At 40.5% G+C, this 27,484-nt stretch overlaps 3 protein-coding genes across 8 annotated transcripts; all 3 read left to right on the top strand.

Annotated features, from left to right (window-relative positions):
* Positions 1-468: 468 nt before the first annotated feature.
* Positions 469-8,245, top strand: hp1bp3 (heterochromatin protein 1, binding protein 3). Its single transcript, XM_027154827.2, has 12 exons — positions 469-620; positions 1,299-1,377; positions 2,559-2,790; positions 2,986-3,136; positions 3,672-3,818; positions 4,044-4,112; positions 4,336-4,493; positions 4,609-4,699; positions 5,072-5,231; positions 5,338-5,449; positions 6,751-6,918; positions 7,079-8,245. The coding sequence occupies exons 2-12, from the start codon at positions 1,308-1,310 to the stop codon at positions 7,422-7,424; spliced, it is 1,704 nt and encodes a 567-aa protein (XP_027010628.1). The 5' UTR covers positions 469-620; positions 1,299-1,307; the 3' UTR covers positions 7,425-8,245.
* Positions 8,246-8,944: 699 nt separating this feature from the next.
* On the top strand, positions 8,945-14,257 carry sh2d5 (SH2 domain containing 5). Of its 4 annotated transcripts, none has more exons than XM_027154830.2 (10): positions 8,945-9,004; positions 10,117-10,189; positions 10,629-10,709; positions 10,797-10,871; positions 10,963-11,109; positions 11,303-11,497; positions 11,599-11,779; positions 12,216-12,321; positions 12,595-12,754; positions 13,450-14,257. In XM_027154830.2, exons 2-10 carry the CDS (start codon positions 10,139-10,141, stop codon positions 13,630-13,632), a joined length of 1,179 nt encoding a protein of 392 aa, XP_027010631.2. In that variant the 5' UTR covers positions 8,945-9,004; positions 10,117-10,138; the 3' UTR covers positions 13,633-14,257. The 4 variants fall into 4 exon arrangements, with proteins under 4 accessions (XP_027010631.2, XP_027010629.2, XP_047665889.1 ...); XM_027154828.2 differs by having other exon boundaries at positions 8,990-9,076; XM_027154829.2 differs by lacking the exon at positions 8,945-9,004 and adding an exon at positions 9,380-9,400.
* A 983-nt stretch (positions 14,258-15,240) lies between these two features.
* On the top strand, positions 15,241-27,321 carry kif17 (kinesin family member 17). 3 transcript variants are annotated; one of them, XM_027154825.2, is made up of 15 exons: positions 15,241-15,397; positions 17,996-18,269; positions 18,748-18,894; positions 19,703-19,804; positions 19,965-20,154; positions 20,716-21,168; positions 21,439-21,521; positions 22,221-22,368; positions 23,226-23,356; positions 23,446-23,561; positions 23,992-24,220; positions 24,603-24,861; positions 24,969-25,051; positions 25,517-25,637; positions 26,793-27,321. In XM_027154825.2, the coding sequence occupies exons 2-15, from the start codon at positions 18,039-18,041 to the stop codon at positions 26,948-26,950; spliced, it is 2,451 nt and encodes an 816-aa protein (XP_027010626.2). In that variant the 5' UTR covers positions 15,241-15,397; positions 17,996-18,038; the 3' UTR covers positions 26,951-27,321. The 3 variants fall into 3 exon arrangements, with proteins under 3 accessions (XP_027010626.2, XP_027010627.2, XP_027010625.2); XM_027154826.2 differs by having other exon boundaries at positions 23,223-23,356; positions 24,972-25,051; XM_027154824.2 differs by having other exon boundaries at positions 23,223-23,356.
* Positions 27,322-27,484: the final 163 nt, after the last annotated feature.

Raw genomic sequence — 27,484 nt, 5'->3', positions numbered from 1 at the left:
GTAGTAGTTGTTGTAGAAATAGTAGTATTAGTATTAGTAGTGTTAGTAGTAGTAGTAGTAGTAATTGTTGTAGTAGTAATAGTAGTATTATTAGTAGTGGTAGTTGTATTATTATTATTATTAGTATTATTATTATTATTATCAGTAGTAGTAGTAATATTCTTATTATTAGTAGTAATAGTTGTAGTACTAGCAGTATTAGTTGTGGTGTTCAAGCAAAAGACAGCATATAAATTAGATTATGTATTTCCACAGTAGACATTCCTCATTTTAAAACGTGTTTGTGTTTAAAATCCCACACTAACCGTCCTAAATATTACAATATTACGGTAACTAAAGAGATTTAAAGATATGGCGCACTAGCGTACTATTCTTCTACACTACTTAGTACCTTTAGTGTGCGATTTCAAACGACGCACAACCAACGTATTGGCGTAGAGCTATTTGATTGGTCGAGCCTCCTTCTTTTTGGGCGCGAGCGTTTTTTGATCTAAGCCCCACCCAGGCGTCTCTTACGTCTGTACGTGCACGTAGAAAGTGGGAGGGGCTTATAAACAGAGAGAATCCCCGAACAAAGAAGAAGCGAATTTACTTCAAGCGATAAATCGAGTGCATTTAAGGTACGGAATAAAACTCGCGTCTTTTTTTTTCTTCTTTTTTTAAAAAATATAGACATAAATAAAACCACTCGCGTGCTCGAGCTGGTGTGCGCGTGACAAGCATGCACGCGCGTTTCGGGCTTGTTTTTAGCACTCGGTTGCTATTTTAACTCCATATATTTAGCATCAGTGCAAATGCAAGCGCCATTACTGTGTAGGGTAAAATGGACAAAATGGCCATTTTGTGGTTTGTGGCCAAGCTGCTGTGGTGCACACGTTTTGCACGCAGCTGCACGTTTTGGTTGCACTCGGAAATGATCCAGGGTCTTGTTGCTGTTTTATGTTTCCAGCCCTGATCATGAGCTCGGATCGAATCCTGACCTCTTGTGTGCTGTTTGTCTTCACTTCGCTCTGCTTCTTTCTCAGCTCGTGCACCATCATGTCTCATTGTTTACTGTTCACACAGCAGGAGACGTGAAACCCAAAACCCCCCAAGCCTTATTCATAATTATAAATAAATGATATATTAGTCTTGTTTTTTTTTTGTTGTTTTTTTTTCCAAGGGTGAATTTTTCATTCATTGGATCATGGAGCAGCTGAAAAAAAATTTGCGTATGCAAATGAGCTGAATATTTAATACCTTGTGACTACGTTATAAATGACTAATCTGATCTTTATGTATATTTATTTTCCATGCAGATTGTCATCATGCCCATTCGCCGTTCAGCTGCGGCTCCTCCCAAAGAGGACACGCCTCCTGCACCAGCACCTGAGCCAGGTATGAACCTCACCTTTGCTAGGTCTCGACCCGTGCGGTCACACGGTTGAACGGAAGAAACGGGTGAACGTTCGCCGTCTGCGTACGTACAAGATACAAAATTCACAGCCTTGTGTTCAGAGCCGATCCTGACCTCCATTGGGCCCTAAGCAAAATTCTGCTAAGGGGCCGTCCTACCTGACCCGTCAGCCATGTAAACCATTTCCCACACATTCACACTTGCACTGGCAGCACTGCACAGCTAATTTAGCTAGTCAGATAGAGACTAGAGACAGAATCACATCAACTTTACTGTTATTTGCTCTTGCTGACATCAAACTTGAAGAGAACACAAGTTTACCTGATCGCTGTTCTCGCATTTCACTTTCATTTTGTGTCTTTTTTCTCTTTTCATGGCCAGATGCATAGCTCCGCTTCATATTGTCATCTACACAGTAAACATTAAAAGGTGCTGTAAAATGAGGCGGAGGAGGCGGGGCCTTGCGTAATTTGCGGGGCTCTATAGGGCCGATCGGCTCTGGTTGTATTAGAGAACAGGTTTTCTCTGTTTTTGCACGCGCACATACGAATCGAAAAGAATCGGTCGGTTTGAACGATTCCTCAGACGGATTCTACTGGCGTGCGCTGTGACGTTTCGTCGGTTAGTCGTTCGTTTCCTACTGATGGGTAAAATAAATTTTATAATCCTTCTAATGTCTCTGTGCACAATTACAAATAAAGTGAATACTCAGTTAGCTACGAATCATTTACTCAAGATGGGAGACGGTTATATTGGTAGAAGGATGTTGGATGATGGAGCTGCCAGGTAAGAGGTCAAGAAGAAGGTTGTTGTGTTGAAAGAGGACACGAAGGTAACTGGTGCAAGAGTCGAGGATACCAAGGATGGAGTTAGGTAGAAACATTTGATTTGTTGTGGTGACCCCTAACGGGAAAAGTACAGTATAATGTTTTATAACATCAGACTCTATTTGCATTCTTCGCAGTTCAGATGTTTGTTGCATGTCGCTAGTCGCAGTACCATGTTACACATGTGCATAGAACTGAAAGGTCACCTGTCGCTCCGCTGGAACGCAGTCAGACTGATAAAATCATACATCTTTAGTGAGAGATTCACTATTCACAGACTGTGGACAAAATTCCTGAGCTTTAATAATATAATCTAACCATACACCTTTTTCCAGAGGCTAAAACCAACTCTGGCGAGTCCACGTCTGCTGAAGAGGAGCAGAAAGGAGCAGCTACTGCAGCCAACGAGGGAGAGGAGAACGGAGACGCCGTGGAGAAGTCCGGCGAAAACGCTCCGGAGGACGGGAAAACGGGAGAGGCCGGAGAAGCTGCAGAGGGGGAGAAGAGCGGAGGCACAGAGGAGCAAGGGAAGAAGAAGAAAAAGAAGGAAGCCGCAAAGAAAGCAGAGTGAGTCACGAAGTCCGAACATCAGCTTCATATCACAGGGCTGTCTGATTAAAAATGTTAAAAATAATACTTTGACATGATCGCAACTTTATAGCGCAGCGTGAGTAATTCGAGTAGTTATATTGTTTATACCTTGTACACTGGTGTAGTCTGATGCTAACTTCATGTGACATTCTGATTTCATTCTGATCACAGAGAGAAAGAAGGAGGAGAAGAGAAGAGTAAAAAAGTGAAGAGGAAAATCCCTGCTTGGGCCACCATGTCTGCCAGCAAACTCGCCTGTGCACCAAAAAGCGTCTCTGTGTCGCAGCCCAAAGTGGAAGAAATTCTCCTTGATGCTATTCAGGTCTATTTTCTACCAACAATAACAAGCACGGATCACGCAGTATAACCCAAAGTTAGCGTGTGAAGTGTGAGGGGGGAAATGCGATAATGAGTTCCTCTTTATCAGGATTTCACACAGCCCCACACCTGGAATTTAGAATTGATTTATTTCGATATTTATTGATTAAATTTTATCGTGAATATTGCAGGAGGATGGATAATGTATTCTGGATAATTTCGCTTTTTTCTGTGATTTTATTTCTGGTGAAATCACAAGCACAGGATTCTTCTTTTAATGTTCATGTTGCTTGCTCACACACACACACACACACACAAATGGAAGAGGATTTTGGCTGAATGCGTGTTGTAACGATGTCACACGTCACACCTCGTCCCATGTTTCCCAAAAGTGCAAGATTAGAGTTTTCTTGCGTTTACGTTGATTTTCGTGAAATCACAGAGGGACTGTTTTGGTGCGGTTTCTAGCCCCTCTTATACACGTGGAAAACAGTGTTTCGAGACGTATTTAGGTTCTGACGCCTGGATTTGTGTTTCAGAACTGTAAAGAGCGATCCGGCGCGTCGATTTTCACCATAATGAAATACGTCATGAAGAAATATTCCTCTATGGAAATGGACAAAAGGACGAAAAGCCAGTACAAGAGGGCAATGAAGAAGCTGGTGGAGAAAGGAGTGGTCAAGCAGGTGAGTCGAGGAAAGGGGTGGTATAAAAGTCATGGCAGGATTGTGTAGAGGAATTGGCACTTTTTTTTTCTTACGCTTTTTCCAGATTGAGAAGCTTTAAAATAAAATGCGCTATGTCGAAAACACATCACGATGGTTTTGGGGCCTTAATGGATGGAACGATTATAACTTAGGTTAGAGAAAATGCTAAATGTTGTCTCTTGCTTGTCTCATTTGTCCTTGCAGCTGAAAGGAAAAGGCTTCTCAGGAAGTTTCACCATCGGGAAGCTCCCTAGCGAGTCCAACTCTAAGAAGGTACGGGTTTAAAGCTTTCTACTCGGATTTAAACAGCTCTGTCTGTGCAGTTTGTCATGATTTGTATTGAGAAGTCATTCAAAAACTCCTCATAGAGTTCTCACTGTGTGCACAGGGGTTTCACACCCTAGAAGTTAAACTAAACAAAGTGTTGTTTTTTGTAGAGTTTCGCTTTTTCTCCTCGTTGTAATTCTGATCCGTTTCGCTCCCGACCGTTCGATAGAAGCCCTCGATCTCGAGCTTCGCAGGAACGAAGGGCGGCACGCTGGGCGAAGCTCTGCCGCTGATCATGACTCGCCTCTGTGAGCCCAAGGAGGCTTCGTACATCCTCATCAAGAAATACCTGGAGCAGCACTTCCCCCAGCTCAACGTAGAGAGCAGGTAAACATTCACAGCGGAACATATTGACCAGAAGACCACCTTTGATCTGTGCTACTGTGCTTATCGTGCATGCATGAAGCCTGATGTGCCAGATGTTTGTTTGGATGTCTCTCAGGCCTGATGTGCTGAAGAACTGCCTGCAGAGGTCCGTGGAAAAGGGATTCCTGGAGCAGATCACTGGGAAAGGTGCCTCAGGGACCTTCCAGGTTTGTACACTTACGTGTAAAGGATCCTAAAGCAGCCGTGTGTGTGTGCGTGTGTGTGCGCGCGTGTCAAATATTTCAGATAAGTGAACATGGTGTTAGTGTTTTGAAAAATAAGCAGGTTCGGATATAAATGTATTTGATACAGGTGTTTATTAAACTTATTTAAAAAAGGAATATTTTCCTGACTAACTTGTTTAATCATTACGATTCAAAAAGAAAACTGCCACAATATGAAATATATTTAGTGAAAACTTGTGACCATTTGGAAAACAAAAATCAACAGGAAGCTTATGTTGTTTTTTTATAGCCAGATAAAATTAGGGAGATGTTTACTTTAGTGAAGTATGATTCCTTTTCTGTTTGTTTTGCTAGCTGAAGAAATCTGGGAATAAGGTTCTCCTGGGCGGCGGACTTTTGGAAGACGCGGTCGTCGCCGCGATCACCGCCATGAACGAGCCCAAGTGCTGCAGCATAAGCGTGTTGCGCAAGTTCCTGCTAGAGAACCACCAAGACAAGACGGCTTATTTCATCGGTAATAAACATCAGATCTGACATCTCATCTCAGCGATGTTGCTTAAGCTCCATTGGATTTCTGATAGTGTAACATTTTTGTGTTTTATTTTACTGCCTTGCTGTAGTGGCAAACCTGAAGAGAACACTGCAGAGGTGTAAGATGATGGGCTGGATGGAGCAGATCACCGGTCACGGGCTCAGCGGGTCTTACCAGCTCAGCTACCCATTTTACCCGAGGTACATTTCACTTTCATATACTTTATTTTTGCATGAATGTTAAACAGTAGTATTTAGAGGGACAAGTGAATTCTAGCTGATGTTAACAAGTGTCTGTTCATGTAGGAACTGTACAAGATGTCACCTCATGGAGCTCTGGCTCTATGAGGTGGAAAAATATAAAACAAGTTATAGATATAAAATGATCTCACGTGTGGATAACGAACACATCCTCGTGTTAGTTCACATGGTCAGGGATTAAGAATACCAGAACCTCCAGAATGTTTTGTGAAAATTACAAATTTGTAATAAAAAAAAAATAGGAGGCACGGTCGCTTAGTGGGTAGCATGTTTGCCTCACACCTCCAGGGTTGGGGTTCGATTCCCACCTCCGCCTTGTGTGTGTGGAGTTTGCATGTTCTCCCCGTGCCTCGGGGGTTTCCTCCGGGTACTCCGGTTTCCTCCCCCGGTCCAAAGACATGCATGGTAGGTTGATTGGCATCTCTGGAAAATTGTCCATAGTGTGTGAGTGAATGAGTGTGTGTGTGCCCTGTGATGGGTTGGCACTCCGTCCAGGGTGTATCCTGCCTCGATGCCCGATGACGCCTGAGATAGACACAGGCTCCCCGTGACCCGAGAAGTTTGGATAAGCGGTAGAAAATGAATGAATAAAAAATATAAAAAGATAAAGAATGTGAGCCAACACAAACCCAATATGTAAAATAGTTATAACAAGAAAAGGTGCTGTAAAAAGAGGACAGGCCAGTCTGTCTGCACACCGCCATGATGCAAATAAACGCCTCAGGTGAGCGAGGATTTTGAAGCTTGCTTGATAATTGCTATTTATTATTTAAATATAGGGGAGAGTCAAAATATCGTCCACTTCTGGTTTTTAGAGTTTACCCTGAGTGTTCGTTTCTTACCCGTGGCTGTATGTGCACATGACCTTTTATGGAGATTTGTGGGGGCGTGGCTAAATGTAAATGAGCCATGTCAGGCTAAATCAGACTTTATGAAACTTTTGTGGAAGGGTTTAAAGTGTTAGGGCTATGAAACCGTCAGTGGAAAAAGAACAAGACATTTTTTCAGGTTACAAAACCTCAACGTTATCTATGAATGTATTACATTTTTATTAAGAACAGCTTGCTACAATGTAATGGTAATCGGGGTCAGATTGCTGTGGTATTGAGATGTTTTCAAGGTCTTTGGGGTTGTAACTTGGTGGTTTCACCCGGCCACATCGCACCTAAATGTTGAACATTTTTCTGTAACAACACGATGTGGAGTGTTTTATTCCTTACATATGTTTATTCTCTCCACAGTCCAGATATGCTGTTTCCAGAAATGATGGAAAAAATCAAACAGAAGGAAAAAGAGAAGCTCCAACTGCAAAAGAGGAGGAGAGATGAGGAGTCAGATGATGAGGAGGAGGAGGAAGAGGAGTCTGAAGAGGAAGAGTCTGAGGAAGAGGAGCCGCCTCCTCGTAAGAGGTAGGAAAATCTGCCAAATTTCACATTTTATAAGCAGGTCCGTTCATGTATAAACTTTTGTCATCAGCCCTTTATAGCTGCTTGTTATTTGTGGCAAAAACAAGAGAGCATATGGTGGCTTCTAAAAAAAGGTTTGAAAATAAATCCTTGTATTCCACAGGACCCAGAAGAGGCCAGCACCCAGAAAGCGTCAGCCTCCACCCAGAAAAAAGCCCAAGACCCCTAGCAGAAAGCCTGTACCAGCTAAAAGACCAGCAGCCTCAGCTAAGAAAACCTCAGTCGCCGATAACAAACCGGCTTCCAAGAAGATACCTCCACCCGCTAAAGCCACTCCAGTCAAGAAAGCTGCCCCAGCCCGAAAGCCCAAAACTCCCATTGCCAAGAAGATGACGAGTCGAGTGTCCAAGCGATCGACGCCCAAGAAGACACCAGCCAAGAAGCAGGAAACTTCATCTGCAGCGGAGTCAAAATCTGCTGCCCGAAAGTCTCTCAGGGCCAGGAAATGATTTAATGATCCCACGGTCTACTGTAGCTCTCGTCACTGCAGTGCTTTGCTAATTATTTCTTTTTTAAAAAAGAATCGTTTTAGTAGCTTCACGTTTCTCAAAGCCTCCTGTTAGAATTTTTGTTCCCCTGCAATCCGTGTACCGTAGTGCTACATAGACCCATTTCAGTTTTGTTTCACTTCATTCTTTTATTATTGTTTTTTTTTTTTTTAAATGAGTGAGTTCAGAGTATGTTCACACTGTTGTCAGATCTGATGTACGTGTCACCATGTTCTTGACTGTGCACATAAAGATGGTTTTCGACTCGTTTGTCTTGGCGTAGGGAGATTAATTTTGTCTACATCCTAAACTTTACATTCGTGTTTCCTCTTTCAGCAGTGTTTGAGAATTCTCTACAGAAGTATTCACGCTCTTTGCCCTTTTAAAGAAGGCTCTTTTTGTCGTTTTTGTGGATTTACAGTAATGTAGGGAAATAGCAAACCTGGTTGGTCCTTTTGTTTAACTTAAAGAGATGATCTTACACATGACCAGTGCCTAGTTTTCAGTTTGACACACAATTGGGGCCATTTAAAGAATTTTTTAAAGTGTAATATAAAGTGAATATTTATATAATTTTTTTTCTTTGTCTATTAAAGAAAAAATTCCAAGCTCCCATGAGTTAAAATAGTTCAGACACTATATAATACACCCAGTTAATTAACCCAGTGATATTCAGATTTAGAGTACTTGATTTAGATTGAACATTAATTATGGCCTGCATGCATGTAACTGATTATGCTTTTATGTAGTCCTTAATAAAGTGACTATATTTGTACTCCAAATGACTTAAGTGTGCATCTCAAGCAACCCGAAAAGACCCCGTATACATGATCGATAGCCTCAAATCTAGTTCTGCTTTCTGTAGATTTTTTGGTTTATTCCCATGTTGACTGTGAATAATGTAATCAAACCGATTTACAAACTTAAAAATTATATTCTACTTTCATACAAATTATGAGACGTCCAAAGCATTTTTTAAAAAAACAATGATTTTTTTTTTTATTATTTATTTACAGTATTGTTAAGGATTAATAGCTCTGCACTATTCATAAGATATATTCTAAGCTAGCTGGAGTGGAATATATTTTCTAAAATGTATTTTTCTGAGAATCTGAAAAAAAAAACACACAGATTTAAATTTTATTCATTTTTATCATGTATTTAACTGCTTGAAAGTGTGTCTTTGCATGTTAGTTCCGAATTACACAACAAACAATTAGCAAACAACAAAACTAGCATGACATAACAATACTGCTAATGACCTAACGACATTAAGGACTTTAATTGGCTAACATTTTACCTTTTTATTAACACCTGACTTATTATTATGATTATTTATCTTTCAGGTCATTTAAGGGTTAAACATCATTATATAAACATCATTAAAACCCTAGGTATGACATTTGTGTCATTTATGGTCGTGAACCAAAGTTCACAACAATTCTGGTAGCATTTGAAGGTATCATAAGAAAGAGGAAAGGAAACGGAGTGGGCGTGGCTTAGAGGGAAAGGAACGCAGTGGGCGGAGCCAAATGGATAAGGTGAGTCATTCAGGTGGGGATCTTTGGTGGGGAATTCAGCTGGGAGCTTTGGGCTGTGGTTCAGGATTAAATGTAAGTTTGTTTTGTTTTGTTTGCATAACAATAGGAAATAATTATAGCACTATATCGGTCTACATTTATAAGTAGAACAGAGAGTCAAGGCAACCTGTTAGGTAAAAATACACCAGGTGGTGTTTCGGGTGTTCATGATGTTTACGGTGTGTGTTGTGTTTAGTGAATCTTACACAGATATAAGGGTTTATGAACTGATTTATGTGGGGTTTTTTTTAATGGTTTCCTTGTGTTGGTTTTTGTACGAAGGTAACAAGATGGTGAATTGAGGTGCATTGAGCAATTGAGTTGCCATGTCCTCTAAAACTCGACATTTAAATCAGGGTAAAACGTCACGTGCACGTTTTTAAATTCATTCAACTTTAATATTGAAACTTGTTGAACTTTTTCTTAACATTGGAGAAAGTGAGCATATGGAGGCTTTTATAGTGGGTTCGTTTACTGTTTAGACGAATACTGTGTGTGTGTGGGTCTGTGTGTGTGTGTGTGTGTGGGTCTGTGTGTGGGTGTGTGTGTGGGGGTCTGTGTGTGTGTGTGGGTCTGTGTGTGTGGGGGTCTGTGTGTGTGTGTGTGGGTCTGTGTGTGTGTGTGTGTGGGTCTGTGTGTGTGTGTGTGTGGGTCTGTGTGTGTGTGTGTGTGGGTCTGTGTGTGTGTGTGTGTGTGGGTCTGTGTGTGTGTGTGTGTGGGTCTGTGTGTGTGTGTGTGTGTGGGTCTGTGTGTGTGTGTGGGGGTCTGTGTGTGTGTGTGGGGGTCTGTGTGTGTGTGTGTGGGGGGGGGGGTCTGTGTGTGTGTGGGTCTGTGGGTGTGGGTGTGGGTCTGTGTGTGTGTGTGCGCGTGTGTGGGTCTGTGTCTGTCTGTCTCTGTCTGTCTGTGCGTGTGTATATATATAATGAGAGAGACAGGTCATGCGTATAATTACATTTATTAAAAAAAAGCCAGATTATGAAGTTCTTAACATAAAGAATTAAAATACATTTCCTTAAAAAAATCTATAATGAAGTCCTATATTTATATTTCTCCTCTGATCTTTTTGCCTGTAGACACCAGGGTTAAAGTACCAGCATGGGAGAGACAGCAGTCAGTGTGAACGAGACCGTGACCAGGTCTGCTGAGGTAAGGAACCATCACCCAAAACACCACTACTTTTATTACTCACTTTTAGTTTCCATTTTAAAAAATAGCTGGCTCTCAGAAATGTTTGTTTATTGTGTATTTAGTGCCATCTTTTAGAAAATATTTAGTTGACTTCGTTCTGCTTTCTCCCACCATTGGAAGCAGCTGATTTGCTCCTGAATCTTTAATATTGTAAAATTATTACATCTTCTAAATCTTTTTTTTGTTCTCCACTTTTTCAGCATGTCAATAATATTGTTCGTTTTGTTGGAGATTTGTATCGTCATGCAGATCATGTATCATATTGTCCTGGGTATCTGCTAGTAAATAATAATATGGAATTGGCCAGAAATGTTCACACACCATTAGTCTCTTCTAAGATATTTTGGGTGCCTGTCCATGTCTTGTGTCCATGTCTTGTGTTCATTCTTCTGCCCAGTACATCGGCTCGTTTCCTGTTGCGGACTGCTGTTTGGATGAACAAGTTCAAAAGCTGCACTTGCAGCTGAAGTCCTTCAGGGTAATTCGTACACAAAACCATTTTCTTTTTTTTCTTTTTGTACTGTCTATTTATTGTACTCTTATATGGTTTAATCACTATCTATAGCGCTACAAGCGCAGGCGCTATGTCTCGATGAAATTCTCCGTTAAAGGGTTGAAGGTTTATAATGAGGACGAGACGGTAAGATCTAGTCTCATCTTCTCGTCTTGGTTTGTTTTCTGAATAATTTAACCTGTCTTGCAAGAATGGTGTAATGTATGTATCCACTCAGACTCTTCTGATGGCCCACGCTCTACGGCGAATCTCATTGTCCATCGCCCGGCCCTCGGATGCTCAGTTTGCTTTTCTTGCCCACAATCCTGGCAGCCCAGACACTCAGCTCTACTGCCACCTCTTCAAGGCCAGACACGCCCGAGCCGTATGTCTCCTCATGACCAGGCCATCATGTCAATACCACCTACTTTTGTTTACAGCCTCATTTTGTGTGTCTGTGTGTGTCTGTGTGTGTCTGTGTGTGTCTGTGTGTGTCTGTGTGTGTCTGTGTGTGTCTGTGTGTGTCTGTGTGTGTCTGTGTGTGTCTGTGTGTGTCTGTGTGTGTCTGTGTTTTTAAGGCCCAGTTCCTGAACCTGCTGATGTGCCGCTGCTTCCAGCTGTGTTATTTAGAGAAACATCCAGAAGAGACTGAGGAAAAGTTCACTGGGAAGAAGCCCACTCGTAGCCCCTCCCTGCTGAACCAAGGCTTCCCACTCAGCGTCAACGCTTTGGTATCCTTTCGCAGAGCACCGACTCAGGGTCTGCTGTCAGAGGTGAAAACATTGATTAAAAATCTTTAATTACCTTCATAAAATGCATTAACACACTTCAGTAATTAATTTGTCACATTCTGCTTCCTGATTGATGTCAACAGGTCTCCTCCAGACCCAGTGCAGAGACCGTTAGCAGTCCAGAAGAAGTCTTCCTCACGTCACCGACTCTTGTACGTAAGCAAGCTATGAGGGACAAAGTGCTGCGCTCAGGGGCTTACCGTTCCTTCACCTACACGCCTGTAAAACAGCGGCACCTGCAGGAACGCTTGAACGCTCCACAAGGTGGGACGAGTGTTCAGAGAACACTGTCAAAAGTCAAAGAGTTCCTTAGGTAATGCTGACCTTTTAATGTGGTAGACGTCACAGGGTGGTGTAGGAGGAGGTGGCTCTCACTGGGCTTTCTCACACAGGTGTCTCAGTTCATTTATTTACACTTTAACCACTTAAAATAATCCACAAATGACGTTCCTCATATGGACAAAGAAACTAACCACGGGGGTGTGTGTGTGAAAGAGTGACCTGAGTATGTTGTGTGAATGTGTGATTTGGTTGGGTGTTGTGTGTGAGTTTGCTGCACATTTGTGTCTAGGGTGTGTATACTGTATATGACGTGTGATGTGTTTGTGTTGCGTGTTATTGATCGATATGGTAAATGTTTGTGATTTTTGTGTAGACTCGTGTGTGTGTGTGTGTGTGTGTGTGTGTGTTTCTGTGACAGACAAGGGACCGGACAGTATTCCAGCATGCAAGGAGCGCGCACCAAGCTTGGCCGAAACCGAAGAAGCACTGGCTCATGCCGTGTGGAGCTGGGCTGGCGTCTCTAGGTGAAGTGGCCTTTATTGTTTTGAACTATTCTTACTGCTATTTAACTTGGTCAATATAATAATAAAAAAATAATAATTTGCAATGCTTTCGCTGTACCAGGGTTCTCTGGTTTTCCTTAACTGTGAGCTAAACATTTAAATGTCAAGGGTGAAAAGTCAGGCTAAATCATCTAAGGTTCTTTAGGAAGGTTCTAGTTTGTAAGTCGTTGAGCAAGACTTCAGATCAGCAAATAAAAAAGGAATCAGTTTTGTGTCCGTGTGTTGGTGTTTCAGTCACTGCAGTTCATCTCTGCTTGCTGATGATGTCCTCGGTTCCTACTTGCTGTGTCCCCACCCCAAAAATCCCTGTGTCGACTCTCTGCTCATACGCTTCCCTTCAGGTCTGGTCAGTTTGGCTATAAAGACCTCCAGCAATGGACAACTGTTCCTTGAGGTGAGCTTGGGTTTCATAAATAATTGTTATTAATAATAATAATAAAGGAATTCATGCAGTATTTGAGAATGCAGGTATGTATAAACTTTTTCTACATATTTACGTTTGGAGAAAAAGTAAATTGTATTTTGAAGTATAAGAAATTCAATAGAAAAAAAGTAGGTCAAGAATTTATAACGAATAATTTGAGTGATCTACAGACTTGGGGCATAGACCAGATACTTTGGGCTGTTAGTCGAGGTTGTGAAAATGTGGAATTCCAAGCACTAGTTCTGATGAAAAGACATTGCAGGACTGTGAGTCATCATGAGGAGAGGAGGTAAAGTGTCATCCAGTGTAAGGAACAGTTCAGCTCCTTGTCCTCTGTAGTGATTGCTCCATTATATGCTTTAGCTTGAAGGAAAGTGGTGACTCAAGTAGTTAAGGCTCTGAGTTATTAAATTAAAGATCAGGATTCATGCCCCAGCTCTGCCAAGCTGCCATTGTTGGGCCCTTGAGCAAGGCCCTCAATCAGCTCCAGGGTTGCTGTATCATGGCTGACCCTGTGTTCTGACACCAATTTCCAAAGTTGGGATATGTGAGGAGAGAATTTCACTGTGTTGTAATGTATATGTGACAAATTAAAGGCTTCTTATCGAACTTGCCCATAGTAAAAGCTGCTCGATTGTTTATTTGCTAAACTTTTTTAAAAATAGAAATGTCGTGTGCAGTTTGAGAGTCTCACTGCGCTGATCGAGCACTACACCGAGACCAGAGAAGAGCTGGAGGTGCGTCTGAGTTGCACTCGTGTTAACCACTGCTACGACTGGGAAGAGATCAAAGTCCAGATGAAGTGCTCACCAAAACTGAACAACCCCAAGAATAAGTCTTGGGTTTAAATCAAGTATTTTTTTTTTTTTTTTCGCTTGTGTATATATTTTGTCTAGTTTTAGACTCATAAACAGGGATCTGTTCTACTTTTTCTAGACACTTTTAACCTTTAATGCCACTTAACTCAAAGTTCTGCACTTGATGCACAAACACAAGGTGACTCTCGATTGTTTTATTTTTGTTCTCTGGGAAATGGGGTTTTATTTTTATTTTTGATCTTTTTTTTGGACCCTGAACCATACTGACTTTGTTCACTCTTCCGACAGCCCTGTAATTTTTGTTTTGTACGTCAATGTTTTTTATATCCCTTTTTAAACATTCCTTATGCAGTATTGTGAACTAGCCTGTGCTGTAAACTGAATCACTCTTACAGGAGTTTGCAGGTTAGTTAAATTGTTGAAATCTTGTAAATGACATAAGTCTGTGCAATCAGTTTTACTCGATGGTATTAATGGAACTGTATTTCAATAGCTCTAATCAAATTTTGACTTAAGAGCACTAAATGTAAAATGTTCTTTTCTAACGCAACCCGACCTTTTTATTGTGATTTTATCAGCTTTACTACTGAAGCACTTCCCTAAGAGAATCTTGTATCTCTTGGAATTCAATATTAATACAAAAACAAACAGCAAATCCTTGTTTTGGTTTCGTTATTTAAAGATTCATATGAGGATCTTTTTATTCAACATTTCTTGTGTGGACAACATTTACTCTCCAGTGTCAGCATTTTGCAGTGCATTTACTGTGTAAAATACTGTTTATAGCTGCTATAACATAACATGCACAATAACAAGAGCTTTTCTTGTGGGTGTTTTACAACACTAAATGAAACTGAACAATTGACAGCATAATGTCGCATTCATAAATAAACCTAAACGCATCAGGGCGTTATTGGGTGGGAAACGTCAGCTTCACAATCAAACAACCTCCTAATCAAAACACAATTGTCAGACTATCTGACTGTAGAAAGGATGTTATTCATAATAACACACACTGGTATTTATAACAGTTTATAATCACACTCTCCAGTGTCACCCAAATGAGGATGAGGTTCATTTTTAAGTCTGGTTCCTCTAAGGTTTTCCTCGCCACAGTCACCTCAGTCACCATAGGCTGATATACAAACATTACAGTAGTTTATACACCATCAGTATGAATAATACAGTTAACGTGTCATGTAAAAATGTTAGGACTGACGCTTTTATCAGAAAAAACGTAGCCGCGGATAATATAAGAACCTTTTTAAATGACGGTAAATTACAGAGGTGTGCGTGTGTAGCGTTAAAGAATAGCGTAAAAATAGCAAAATAGCCACACTGACCCACATGTCATTGTGTTTTTTACCTATGATAACTGATGCATTATCTTTGGCCAAGCTGCTTGCTTGTTTTTTTTTTGTTTGTTTGTTTGTTTGTTTGTTTTTTTTAGAGAAGCATTGAGTTCATTTTTTACTCAGTAAGTAAATTGATCCTCGTCGTTTTCATGCGTGCAACTATGTTTTAGACTTGAACAGGGACTTCTTTACATTTTTCATTGAACACGTTACAAGTGCTTTTTTTCCTCCATAAACCCATCCAACATGGCGGCGCTGATGACGTATTTACGTAGACGCAGTAAGACAAAACACTGGAAAACCGGCGCGAGCCGAGTTTCTGGTTGCTAGGGAACGGAGCACGCCACAGTATACACAGCTCTGCTAATAACAGTGTTTGTTTAACCTGGATTTTTAACACCGGAATGCTTTTATGGATCTGTGAATGATTAACAACTATTGTAAGCAAATATTTCCGCTTATTTTTATCTGTTCTAAACTCTTATTAAACAACGTTAGAGCAGGAGGAACAGAGAGTTGTTGTTTTTAGACGGCTAGTTTACTTTAGCTAACTGATCCTTATGCTAATTAATTAACATTGTGTGTTATTACTTATGACTTTATTTACTTAATCACCCTTTTCTATTATAAACCAATACCATTTCTTTTATTGTGTGATTGTTTGGTCTAAGAAAATTATGCCAATAATATAATAATCTAATATTATTATATAATAATAATAATTCTATATTATATTTATATAATAGAATATATTATATAATATTATTATATAATAATATAAAAATCCAGTGAATTAAAACAATGCCTTTTTAACTGAACACTAAGAGTCAAAAATTTGAAAGTAAAATGTAATTAATTAATACAAATAAGTCATACTCAATTTTATTTTCTAAAAGTAAATAAAAATGAATGAATGAATAAATGTAAATCCTAACTGGAATAATACATTTTAATAAGTCTTAACAAATATAATAAATAGGAATAAATATTTAGGAAGTGCTTAAAGTTGTACTGCTTCAGTTTGTGATGTGTATTATTATTTTTATCTTCAGTCACATCCTGTAATAATAATACTTGCTATGGGATTTGATATATTTGTGCAAATCTGGTTAATTTGTTTTAAATGAGATTAGTCAGTACCAAAGACAACATTGGAATTTTTCTAACAAAATATCATTGTGCAAAAATTAATACACCCCAAAGAATGTGTTAGGAGCATAAAATAAATTTGTAATTATCAGGAACACACTGGCACATGAGTTTAATCCATCAACACACAGGTGGCCACAGAATAATTGACCATTATGAGTGGTGTTTAAAAGAGAAAATCCACTCCTGTATAATGCTGGCAGCACATGGAAATAAAATGTCACAAGACCTGAGAAAGAAAAGAATTTAATTACACAAAAAAGGTCAAGGTTATGAGAAAATATAAAAGTATTTCTAATACACTTGAATCCTGTCACAAAAGTGATCCAAAAATGTAAATAGAACGGACTTGTGGGAAGATTCCTGAAATGTCCAGGCCGTCACTGCGAGTTAACACCTCGTTAGGAGCGTTTCGTGAAAATTGGAGTGCAAGTTCTTCACAGTTGGCTAAATAATTAGAAAGTCAAACTGGGGTGAGTGCTTCCTGCAATGCCATACGACGTACACTGCAGAGGAGTGGCATGCATGAAGCCCATGCACCAAAAAGACCGTCTTGATTTTGCCAGGGCTCATGCTGACGAAGGTGAAGACTACTGGGACTTTATACTTTGCCGTGATGAGACAAAAGATTAATCTTTTGGCTCTCATAGGTTGAGGAGTGTGAAAAATGCATGGTATCAACAGTAAAGCATGGTGATGGCAGTGTTTTTGTGTGGGGTTTCATGAGTGGTGCAGGTGTCGAGGCGCTGCGTTTCATAGATGGCATCATGAATTCACAGACATGCTGTGAAATAATGAAAGAGAAGATGCATGATAATGACCCAAACTAATATACATACACTCTGGTTCATGATCACTGGTTCATTTCTGTAGAAGAACAGGGTAAAAGTAATTCAGTGACCAAGCATGTCACCAGAACTCAACCCAGTAGAACACACAAGGGGCTTTCTGAAAAGACAAGTTGAACGTAATTCTCCATCCAGCATCCAGTAAATGAAAGAGTCCATACTTTAAGAACGGAGAGTGCTGTACTTAACAATCAAGGAGCCCATACAAAATATTAGATTTAGTTAAATTTGTTGTAGGGTGTAATCATTTCTGCAACACCTCCTCATTTGAATTAAATGTATTATTTTTCTTATTCTTAAGATTTTAGGTGACCACACTATTATGTTAATACAAATTTAATGTTTAATAAAACCCTTTTTTGTAAAATAAATAAATAAATAAATAAATAAATATAATAAAAAAATTGCAGCAAATTTCTTTCACATTCACTGGGAATTTGATAAAAAAAAATCTTAATTTTCAAAAGGGCGTGTACTCATTTATGCTGAGCACTGTTTGCTCTTATTTTGGAAACTGAAACCAGCTCAGATGAAAATGAATCCCATACTGAAATATTATATATATTTAAAATAACAGAGCACCAGGATTAAAACTAATCCAGAGTAATTCACAGTAAAACTACAAGCAGATTTGACATCTGTTTTTGTTTTGTTTTTTTTTTGTTGTTTTTTTTATTTGTTTGTTTTGGATAGTTGTTTAATCTATAAATGGTTATTTATTTATTTATTTAAATTTAAGACTAATCGTTTTTTGTTGAAAATGTAACATACTTTAACATTGTTTTTATAAATCTCTTAATTAATTCCAGATTAAGAAAATGTTTATATATTAATCTGGTTGCAGCAGACTTGTGAAACAGAACTGTATTTGTTGCTGCTTTAAGTTATACAGTAAACTTGGATTATCTGTATGAGAGTTTATTTTTTATTTAATCCGGATTGAAGTTTAATGTTGGTTTTGGTGAAATCCAGTGTATTACTGTACTTTTCAGTCATAAAGTAATCTGTGGATTAAAACACATCTATTTAACAATGTTACAGAAAAAGCCAAGGTCAGCAGATAGCCCGAGCTGATCTTTCCAGGATGGCGTCCGAGTCGGTGAAGGTGGTGGTCCGATGTCGGCCTCTGAACAACCGAGAGAAGGCACTCAACTGTAAGATGGTGGTGTCTGTTGATTGTAGCCTCTGCCAGTGTTTCATCGAGAAGCCAGGAGCCGCAGAGGAGCCGCCCAAACAGTTTACATTCGACGGGACGTATTTCATCGATCAGACCACTGAGCAGATGTACAACGAGATCGCTTATCCTCTGGTGGAGGTTATGTCTTTTCCACTGTGTTTATTCGTAGTAAAGGGAATAAAGCTACTGATATTTGTTACATGCTGTTTTTTTTTTAACTTGATTTGACTTACGTGATTAGAAAGTTTTGAAAGAAATGGTCATCATGTGCTGCACGTGTCATCGTCTGTCATGTTGTATCGGAACGAGAAAGACATAACGGAGTATTAAACATCAGTATCACGGTGTATGTGACATTGGAGCGATTAGGTGGTCATTTACATCCAACATATTTGTGTAAAATTGTTTAAAAATAAAACCCTGAATGAAATTTTCCATGCGTGAAACAGAGCACAAGTACAGACAGTAAATCGGACAAAAGCCTCTGTCTGTCGTAGCTAAGATCAAATGACACAAACCTGACCCCTTAAAAAGTGAACAGGAACTGAAGGACTCTACAACACAAAAGCAAGTTTTGTGACATTTTAATCTTTAACTTTATCTACTTTCCTGACAGGGTGTCACCGAGGGATACAACGGGACTATTTTTGCATACGGACAAACAGGAAGTGGAAAATCGTTCACCATGCAGGGTGTCCCAGACCCCCCAGCTCAGAGAGGGGTCATACCGAGAGCTTTCGAGCACATCTTCGAGACCATCCAGGTTAGATATTCTATAAGCTTTTTCCTCTCAGTTATATGCATAAATATTGGCATCTTTAAAGGAAATGGGCAAAAACATACAAGTGATTACAAAATTACACATGCACTGATTTGAAAATTCCACCAGAATTTTATGAGATTTTTTTTTTTTAGTCAGATCTTTTTTCTCTCAGGAATGTATGTGGTAAATTGCGACAATAATTATGGAGTTAATTACGTAGAGATAGCATCAGCCTGCCATCTGGCTCAGAAGCAAAAGGACAAGTACCTTTGTCTACAGTCAGCTATAATAATATATAAAATATCAATATAAATATAACGTTACTCAGGGGCGGTTCTAGAGGCGGGGCCCCCAATCTGATTGGCCCCCGATTGGCTCCTGTTCCATCAACCGTGGATGAGAAGAGCAACCGGAGAATTTTTCACATGATCACAGATGCAATTCCACCCCCAACCAATTGGCGGCACTCGAGCGTTTGAAAAAGGAATGACTGCCGAAATGCATTTGCACCGTACTGAATAAATTATTTTTTGTGCTTGAATGTACCCTGTACTTGGCCCCTGAATGTACAATGTGGCCCTTTTATGGCCCCTGTTACTGACGTTACTCATTCCATATGTTTACCTGTGGCCACTGCCAATAATTATGGAGGTGACAAAATTAGATAAATCCTCTTTAAGCTTCTGTGTATACATCGATTCTCCCTCTGTTAGTACCGCAGACTTTGATAATAAATGTAATGACTGCAGTTACTTGGGGTCCCAATAACATTGGTGTGGACATTTAAATGCTGTGATGTATTTTAAAGTGTGCAGAAAACACCAAGTTCCTTGTACGAGCTTCCTACCTTGAGATCTACAAAGAGGAAGTCAGGGACCTTCTGGGAAAAGACACCAAACAGAAGCTGGAGGTGTGTTGCTTTTTTATTTAGACTACATATAATATAATATATACAAAGAACTCTGTAGGATGAGGTGGATACACAGTGTGTGTGTGTGTGTGTGTGTGTGTGTGTGTGTGTGTGTGTGTGTGTGTGTGTGTGTGTGTGTGTGTGTGATTGTGTTGAGCAGCTGAAAGAGCATCCAGAGCAAGGAGTGTATGTGCGAGATCTCTCCATGCACACGGTGCACAGTGTGGTAGAGTGTGAGCGGATCATGGAGCTGGGCTGGAAGAATCGCTCGGTGGGATACACACTCATGAACAAAGACTCCTCCCGCTCGCATTCCATATTCACTATCCACCTAGAGATCTGCAACATAGGTGTGGTCTCGCTCATGCAAACACAAACACGCACCATGTAAAAAAAACTGGAAACCCTCCAAACTTTCACTTCGAAGGTTCCTTCACCTGAACGTCTGTCAGACTTACTGTATGACAAATGTTTCTTCTGATTATGTTTAAGCATTTAAATTTCCGTTACTAAACATCTGGACAATGTAATTAAATATGATAGTATTAAGTGGCATGGTGGTGTTTATTCCTCACAGATCCCACCTTTAATGAGTTTCTTATGTTCTCTCTGGGTCAGTGTGGGTTTCGTCTGAGTTCTCTAGTTTCCTCACGCCTCCCAGAAACATGGCATTAGGTCAACTAGTGAATCTAAATTGCTCCTAGGTGTGTATGCATGCTGCTCTATGATTGACTGGTGTTCCAAATTGGGTGTAATTTTGTGTGTCAACCAGTATTCCCAATATAAGCTTGGGGATATTGTTAGATTGTATATTATTAGAGCTTAAATATAGTCTGGTTGAAATGCTGCAATAATTTGATCTTAAATTCATTTGATCTTTATGATCTTACATCTTCCTCATTTAATCTGAGATGCTGCTGGTGAAGACCATTTATGTGCCGGAAAGCTCAACTTGGTGGACCTGGCTGGCAGCGAACGCCAGTCCAAGACTGGTGCTACTGGAGACCGTCTTCAAGAAGCCACCAAAATCAACCTGTCCCTGTCAGCACTGGGAAACGTCATCTCGGCGCTGGTGGATGGACGTTCCAAGCACATCCCGTACCGTGACTCCAAGCTTACTCGGCTCCTTCAGGACTCCTTAGGTGGCAACACTCGCACTCTCATGGTGGCCTGCCTATCCCCTGCTGACAACAACTATGAGGAGAGCCTGAGCACGCTGCGCTACGCCAACCGTGCCAAGAGCATCCAGAACCGTCCACGCATCAACGAAGACCCCAAGGACGCACTGCTGCGCCAATACCAGGAGGAGATCAAACAGCTGAAGGCGCTCGTCTCCGGGCAGCTTGGGACCGTACGCCTCGACTGTAAGATCCCTGCGGTTCTTAATCTTCACCGTAAACTAATCATTAACCTTTACTTAATGTTAAAAGTACTGCTGAACATTCCACCGCTCAAATATTTAATGACTTTGTTTGGGATGCTCCGATCAGGGGCCAATCAGGGTGACTCCTGTCAGCCTATCAGTCTTCAGAACAGATTATGCATCAGTTTCGTTTAGTAATAAATATTCTTGTCTTGTAAAGGTAGAAGATTCATAGTTTTACATGCTAAATATCCACTATGTTGCGTGTCAGCTTTGCTAGCAGGTCAGCGGTCACTGGTGAGCACAGGCATCCAGTCCAGACCCCAGAGCAGAGAGAAGGAGAAGATTAAACAGGTGGGTGCTGTAATATAAAAAGTTAAAAACGAACGAATTTAAATGTTCCTAGAATTCAAATATTTATTTCACTCTGAAGAACAAAACATAATTTCTTTATTCTTTATTAATCAGGTATAATTATATTCCTATGTCATATTCTTTTAATTAAATGGGAATTCAATAGGAATTCTTTTTTTATGACTGCACATCATTGAGAAACCAAGGTTTTTAGTTTTGAAAGAAAGGGTTTAAAGTTTTTAAATAGATTAAACAATGAGATTGAATTTGTTTCCACTGCAGTTACTGTGATTTATCTAGAGCAACTTACATTTTATTCAACTGAGCAGTCAAGGGTTAAGTGCCTTGCTCAGGGGCCCAACAGTAGCTGCTAGTTAGACCTGGGATTGGGGCTCACACTCTTCCCAGCTGTGGTCCAACACCTTAACCACTAGGCTACCACATGCCTCCCTATAGGAATCCCTATAAGGTTTATATAGAAAACCGGTACGTCTACGTCTAACGCAAATACTGACATGTATATCAGAAAACAGGCTTTTTAGCAATATATGAAAAGTAGCTGCTGCTTTAGCCTTCTGATAATGAGGCTTGGTCTCTACCGAGATAGACATGTAACAGATGCTATTAATGAAATCCTTTGAAAAATGTTTAACATGTGTGAATGTGTGTGTGTGTGTGTGTGTGTGTGTGTAAATTCAGGATTACGAGGAGAAGCTTGCCAGACTGCAGGCAGACTACAACGCAGAGCAAGAGTCCAAAGCAAAGCTCCAGGAGGACATTGCAACCTTGAGAATGTCTTATGAGAGCAAGCTGTCCAGCCTGGAGAGAGTAAAGTCTTCCCGAGCCTGTACGATCACACCACGGTGCTTATAGTACAAATAGTTCAGATTAAGAATTAGATTAAGCACCAAAGATGTATATGACAGGATATAATAAGTCAAATCCAGCCTGAATGATGCTCTAAATAATTTTTAGAATTTATAAAGCCATATAGAGACAAGTCATTAGTTTCTTCTTCTTTCATCATTCTGTTTTTTCTCTCATACATCAATCACAATGCCATTCGTCTACCTGCCGACAGTGGTGTCAGTGGTGCTTCATCACTATATAGAGATTGATGCGGCAGTGCTTTAGTCCTATAGTCTGTCCTGCTCTCTCACCTCCTCGTCTGTACAATCCGCTCACAGATCAGTTTCCAGGGCACACACTCTCATTGCCTCACGCGAACACACACTACGGACAATTTTCCAGAGATGCCAATCAACCTACCATGCATGTCTTTGGACCGGGGGAGGAAACCGGAGTACCAGTAGGAAACCCCCGTGGCACGGGGATAACATGCAAACTGCACACACACACACAAGGCGGAGTTGGGAATCGAACCCCCAACCCTGGAGGTATGAGGCGAACGTGCTAAGCACTAAGCCACCGTGCCCCCCCATGTGCAACTTTCTTACAGAAAATATAAATAAAACACCTAGACGTTAATTCTAGACATGTTTAATGTGATTCTGGATGGAGTTTTCCTTTAATGCGAAACATCATTATAACGTTTTGACAACGTCATGACAAAACACCTTGGAACTTTTTCCACACGCTTTTAAATAGTCCTGAACAGTTGTCATGTTTCTTTCTATTTATCTATATGTTAATTACAATAAAAGTAGAATTACATTCTACATGCTAACTTTTTTCTCTCAGCAGCAGCGCAGCGTTTTATTTCCATGACGTCATCAGGTCTGGACTTTTCTGCAGCAGACGACGCCACCAAAGAGATCAGTCCTGTAAACGGAGCCACCCCTGAGCCCTCAGAAGCTTCCCAAGACACGTTACAGGTCAGCGTTCTTCCCGTTTCATCAGTGAATTTTTCACGGATTATTCACATGGGTCTCCTGTTCCATTATTACACACACGTTTCTCACAGGAGAGCGAACCAAACAAAGGAGTTATGAGAGTGGGTCCAGGGGGAGAGCCCGGAGTTCTAGAGTCAGCGGTCGTTGCTACGCCAGGCCCACTGGATCAGAAACATGTTTTGGAAAGGTGAAGTTACTCAGCTAGTGATTCTCTTTTCTTTTTTTTTTCATAACAAAGACAAAAATAATCACAATAATAATAAAGACATAAAGATCACAAAAATACAACAAAACATGAACATGAACACATTTAAGGTGCAGCTGGCTCTCAGTGTTATGTTAAAACATTTTAGGTCCAGTTTTATACACACACACACACACACACACACACACACACACACACACACACACGCACACATACAAACACACACTTGCACTAAAAAGGATTCTGTGGAATTTTCTTGGTTCTTTTTTTTTCTTCTAAAATTTCTTTATTGCTGTATTAGTGAGAGTGATGATGATGATGATGATGATGATGAGGCACATCGTTACAAACACAGCTGCAAGTAATGCTAAAGAATGTGAGCATGCAGACAACAGGCTGTTTTGACCTTCAGGCTTCATCAGCTAGAGCAGGAGTTTGTCGGTGGTGAGCAGTCGAGAAACGAGGAGCTGAGGCAGCGGCGGAGACAGAGGAAGACTCTGGCTAACCAGAGGAAGAAGCAGCTGATTGAGGCTCTGACTCAGTTCAGTGATGAAGGCGACGCCGTCCTGCTCAACGTCTATGACTCCATCCAAGAGGAGGTACACGCCAAGAACAGACTGCTGGAGAACACACAGGGCAAGGTTTGTGTGTGTGTGTGTGTGTGTGTGTGTGTGTGTGTGTGTGTGTGTGTGTGTGTGTGTGTGTGTGTGTGTGTGTGTGTGTATCATTACCTGTGTATCATTACCTGTAAACGATAAACTTTAGTCTGTTTATTGGATAATAAAATGTAGTTCATTTTACAAATACATTATTTGTAGAGAAACATTTATATATATGATGACAGTAGTTGTCGTTACAATGGCCTGACACTAGAGACTAACGTTCCGCCATATCAACACTACAAGAGAGTTTTATGATCTACACTTACTTCGAGTACTTAAATTTTTCAAGTTTTTACTATGGTAACGTTAATATATTGCATTAATATAAACCTCCGACTTGTCATTACGTTTCTTCGAAAAGCTAAAAGCTGCCAAGTTGGAGATCCGAGATCTGCAGGTGGAGTTTGCGGCTGAACGTGATGACTATCTGGCGTCCATCAGACGTCTGGAGCGTGAGACGCAGCTCCTGCAGGGCCTCCTGGAGCGCATGGTGACGCTGGTGCGCAGGGACTGCAACTACAGCAACCTGGAGCGTCTGAGGAAGGAGGCGGTGTGGGACGAGGAGAGTGGCGTGTGGAGGCTGCCCGAGGTGCTGCTGCAGAAAACAGCACTTCCTGCAGGTGAATTCTCTGCTGCTGCAACATCACGCCCTTGTGATATGTTCGTTAGCGATTACCGACTCGAGATAATGCTGGTTTCTGATGGCCAAGGTGTTTCTGTCTCTCAGCAGTGCCTCCAACGGCAGCTAGCGGCACTTCCAGACTCCCAGGACGCAGGAACTCGGCCTCGGATCCAGTAGAGCTTTTCCTGGTACCCGCTTACTCGAATACTCTTAAGTCTGAAATGCACGATTGAATTTTGTATTTTAGAGCCCACACTGTCTGCAAGAGGATCTGACATCTGACTGGGCGGAAAAAGTATTGCCACATGACAATATTACAAAAAATATTACAGTTTGTCTGTAATATCTCTGAAACTGTCTGATTACTGGGGCAAAGGAAACACTTTTTAAAATGACAGACTGCCTCTTTAATGTACTGTAGATACTGTAATATTGAGCTACAAACCCAAATCCCAAAACATCACAAATCAGTTTCTCTATGATATCTTTGAAACTGTAAGATAATTAAATGTTTAAAAACACCTTAAATATGCTGTAAAATAGTACACATTGAGCCACAAACCCAAATCCACCGAAGGCACCACTGCGAAATCACTCAATATCATAATATCACAATGAACATTCTTATGCACACTGCACCTATGTTTCTGTAGGAGGAGGAGGACCGTTATAAAGAGATGCTAAACCGCAGCGACAGTGAAAACATCGCCACTAATTACTTCAAGATGAAAAGGGCCAATCAGATTTTATCAGGAGAGTCCATGAAGAACCTCGGTAAGAGCACAAGCTTGCTCCTTTTGTTCCTGTACTTACACATGCAGTGTGATTCAGTGACTTTGGCAGCCTTGGTAAAGATGGTAAAAAAAAAAAAGGTAATAATGTTTGTGCTTATCCATAGATATGCCAATATGAATGTAACTGAAACAATATATAATATTTTAGTGAGTGTTAAAGGTGCATTTACCGTCCCTGGAGAAAAATACGTACTAAAGGTAAAAAGATAGCCTTAAAGGTCCCTAACATCACCAGTGATTTGACTGACATTGCAAACAATAAATCTTTTCTCTCACCGATATCTGACAAAAATCCCGCATAACTTTTTAAGATGTGATCCTGTGACTATATCTTGCTGTGTGAAGTTCAATGTGTCACCGTGTTTTTACTATTTATCATATATTTTATAAGCCACAGCGCCCAAAATGTATCAGTCCGCACCGCTGTTTCTATGGAACCGGGCAGGAAACAAGCGCGTCTCAGTTTTTAGTCGAGCCTGACACTTATCAGCCAATAAAAAAATGAAGCTACACAATAGCCAATCAGAAAATAGCACTATCTGATCTAGATTTAACGCAACAACCAATGAAAAAAAACATTCATTAGTGAAGGTATTTTCGATGCTCGGTTTGAGCAAAACCTCAACACGGAACAGCTTGTCTCTGGACGGGACATTATCCTCAATTATGACCCTAAAAATATCAGGGCTTGTGCTGAAATGTTTTAAATTGGAGCAACATTACAAATGATAAAGCACTCCAAAAAGCACTCTGTCTGTCTCTCTCTCTCTCTCTCTCTCTCTCTCTCTCTCTCTCTCTCTCTCTCTCACTCTCTCTCACTAACACACACACACAAAAATTAATAAATGGAAATTAAACAAATACTTTGTCAGTGATCCTTACCAAACAGGTAAGGATCACTGACAAACAATTTTTTTTTTTTGGGTGGGTGGGTTGGTGGTTGCGGTTGGGGGTGGGGGTGGAGCCCTGGTTTTACCTGTCCATTCCGTTTCGTATGTAGTGACGTTTCAGCGTCAGCTCTGAAATGGAATTATTTCAAAACATAATTTACTATATTTACAGACCTCCAGGAAGCAAAATCACAATCTCTAATGTTCTATATCTTCTTATACATCAAGTCACTCTGTTGTTCCAGGAAACATCCCGTCGCATCAGAACTCCTGCGGCTCAAACTCCAGCGCGGAGGCCCTCCTCCCTCGCCCGTTTCGCCTGGAGTCTCTGGGCATCATGCCAGCCAACAGCAAAGCCAAGAGAAAGAAGAGCAAAGTGTATGTCTCCTGTGATGGTATCTGATCCTCCAGTGTACTGTCTTTATGATTGAGCTATATATAAGTCCATTTAATGCATAAAATTGTTTATTTATTATAAGCCCTATTTGGACAGGATTAGTTTTACGTGGGGACGTGGGGTTAAAGTAATTATTACCAGAGCTTCTAGGTGATTTTAGTCCCGTCCGAATGTGCCATCTCGGTAATCATTACGGACAATGTCAGTAAAGATTACGGCGATTTTTACCTTCTGTAAAAAGGTCCGGAAAAATTACCTCAGGTAATACTAATCCCGTCCGAATAGACCCGCTGTAAATATGTACGGTAAAATTCCGTCATTTCCTATTTAAAAATAGTTTTTGGCACGTTTTGCAAGCATGGAGGCGCTTGAAATAGGAAGCAACGTCGTACGCACATGACGACAAGGAGGTTACCGTGGTGCGTAAAGCGAGTTACCCCTCCCACTTCTGCTAGTTTTACTGAGATGTCTTGTCCCGTGCGAATTGGCCAATTAATATTACAGACGTCCTGAGGTAAAATTGCATCACTTCACGTCCCC

Source organism: Tachysurus fulvidraco, chromosome 2 (assembly GCF_022655615.1).
Source record: "Tachysurus fulvidraco isolate hzauxx_2018 chromosome 2, HZAU_PFXX_2.0, whole genome shotgun sequence".
NCBI lineage: Eukaryota > Metazoa > Chordata > Actinopteri > Siluriformes > Bagridae > Tachysurus > Tachysurus fulvidraco.
The sequence above is the reverse complement of the archived record's forward strand: the minus strand, read 5'-3'. Positions and strand labels throughout refer to the sequence as shown.

What these genes read in the sequence shown, in the direction of transcription:
- hp1bp3 (XM_027154827.2), top strand. Translation starts at nt 1,308, where the DNA reads ATGCCCATTCGCCGTTCAGCTGCGGCTCCTCCCAAAGAGGACACGCCT. An exon ending in CAGCTCAACGTAGAGAGCAG is followed by an intron (nt 4,494 to 4,608) that starts GTAAACATTCAC and finishes GATGTCTCTCAG; the next exon opens with GCCTGATGTGCTGAAGAACT. An exon ending in GTGCCTCAGGGACCTTCCAG is followed by an intron (nt 4,700 to 5,071) that starts GTTTGTACACTT and finishes TTGTTTTGCTAG; the next exon opens with CTGAAGAAATCTGGGAATAA.
- sh2d5 (XM_027154830.2), top strand. Translation starts at nt 10,139, where the DNA reads ATGGGAGAGACAGCAGTCAGTGTGAACGAGACCGTGACCAGGTCTGCT. An exon ending in ACGCTTGAACGCTCCACAAG is followed by an intron (nt 11,780 to 12,215) that starts GTGGGACGAGTG and finishes TTTCTGTGACAG; the next exon opens with ACAAGGGACCGGACAGTATT. An exon ending in ATGGACAACTGTTCCTTGAG is followed by an intron (nt 12,755 to 13,449) that starts GTGAGCTTGGGT and finishes TTTTAAAAATAG; the next exon opens with AAATGTCGTGTGCAGTTTGA.
- kif17 (XM_027154824.2), top strand. Translation starts at nt 18,039, where the DNA reads ATGGCGTCCGAGTCGGTGAAGGTGGTGGTCCGATGTCGGCCTCTGAAC. An exon ending in AGAAGGAGAAGATTAAACAG is followed by an intron (nt 21,522 to 22,220) that starts GTGGGTGCTGTA and finishes GTGTAAATTCAG; the next exon opens with GATTACGAGGAGAAGCTTGC. An exon ending in GAAAACAGCACTTCCTGCAG is followed by an intron (nt 24,862 to 24,968) that starts GTGAATTCTCTG and finishes TCTGTCTCTCAG; the next exon opens with CAGTGCCTCCAACGGCAGCT.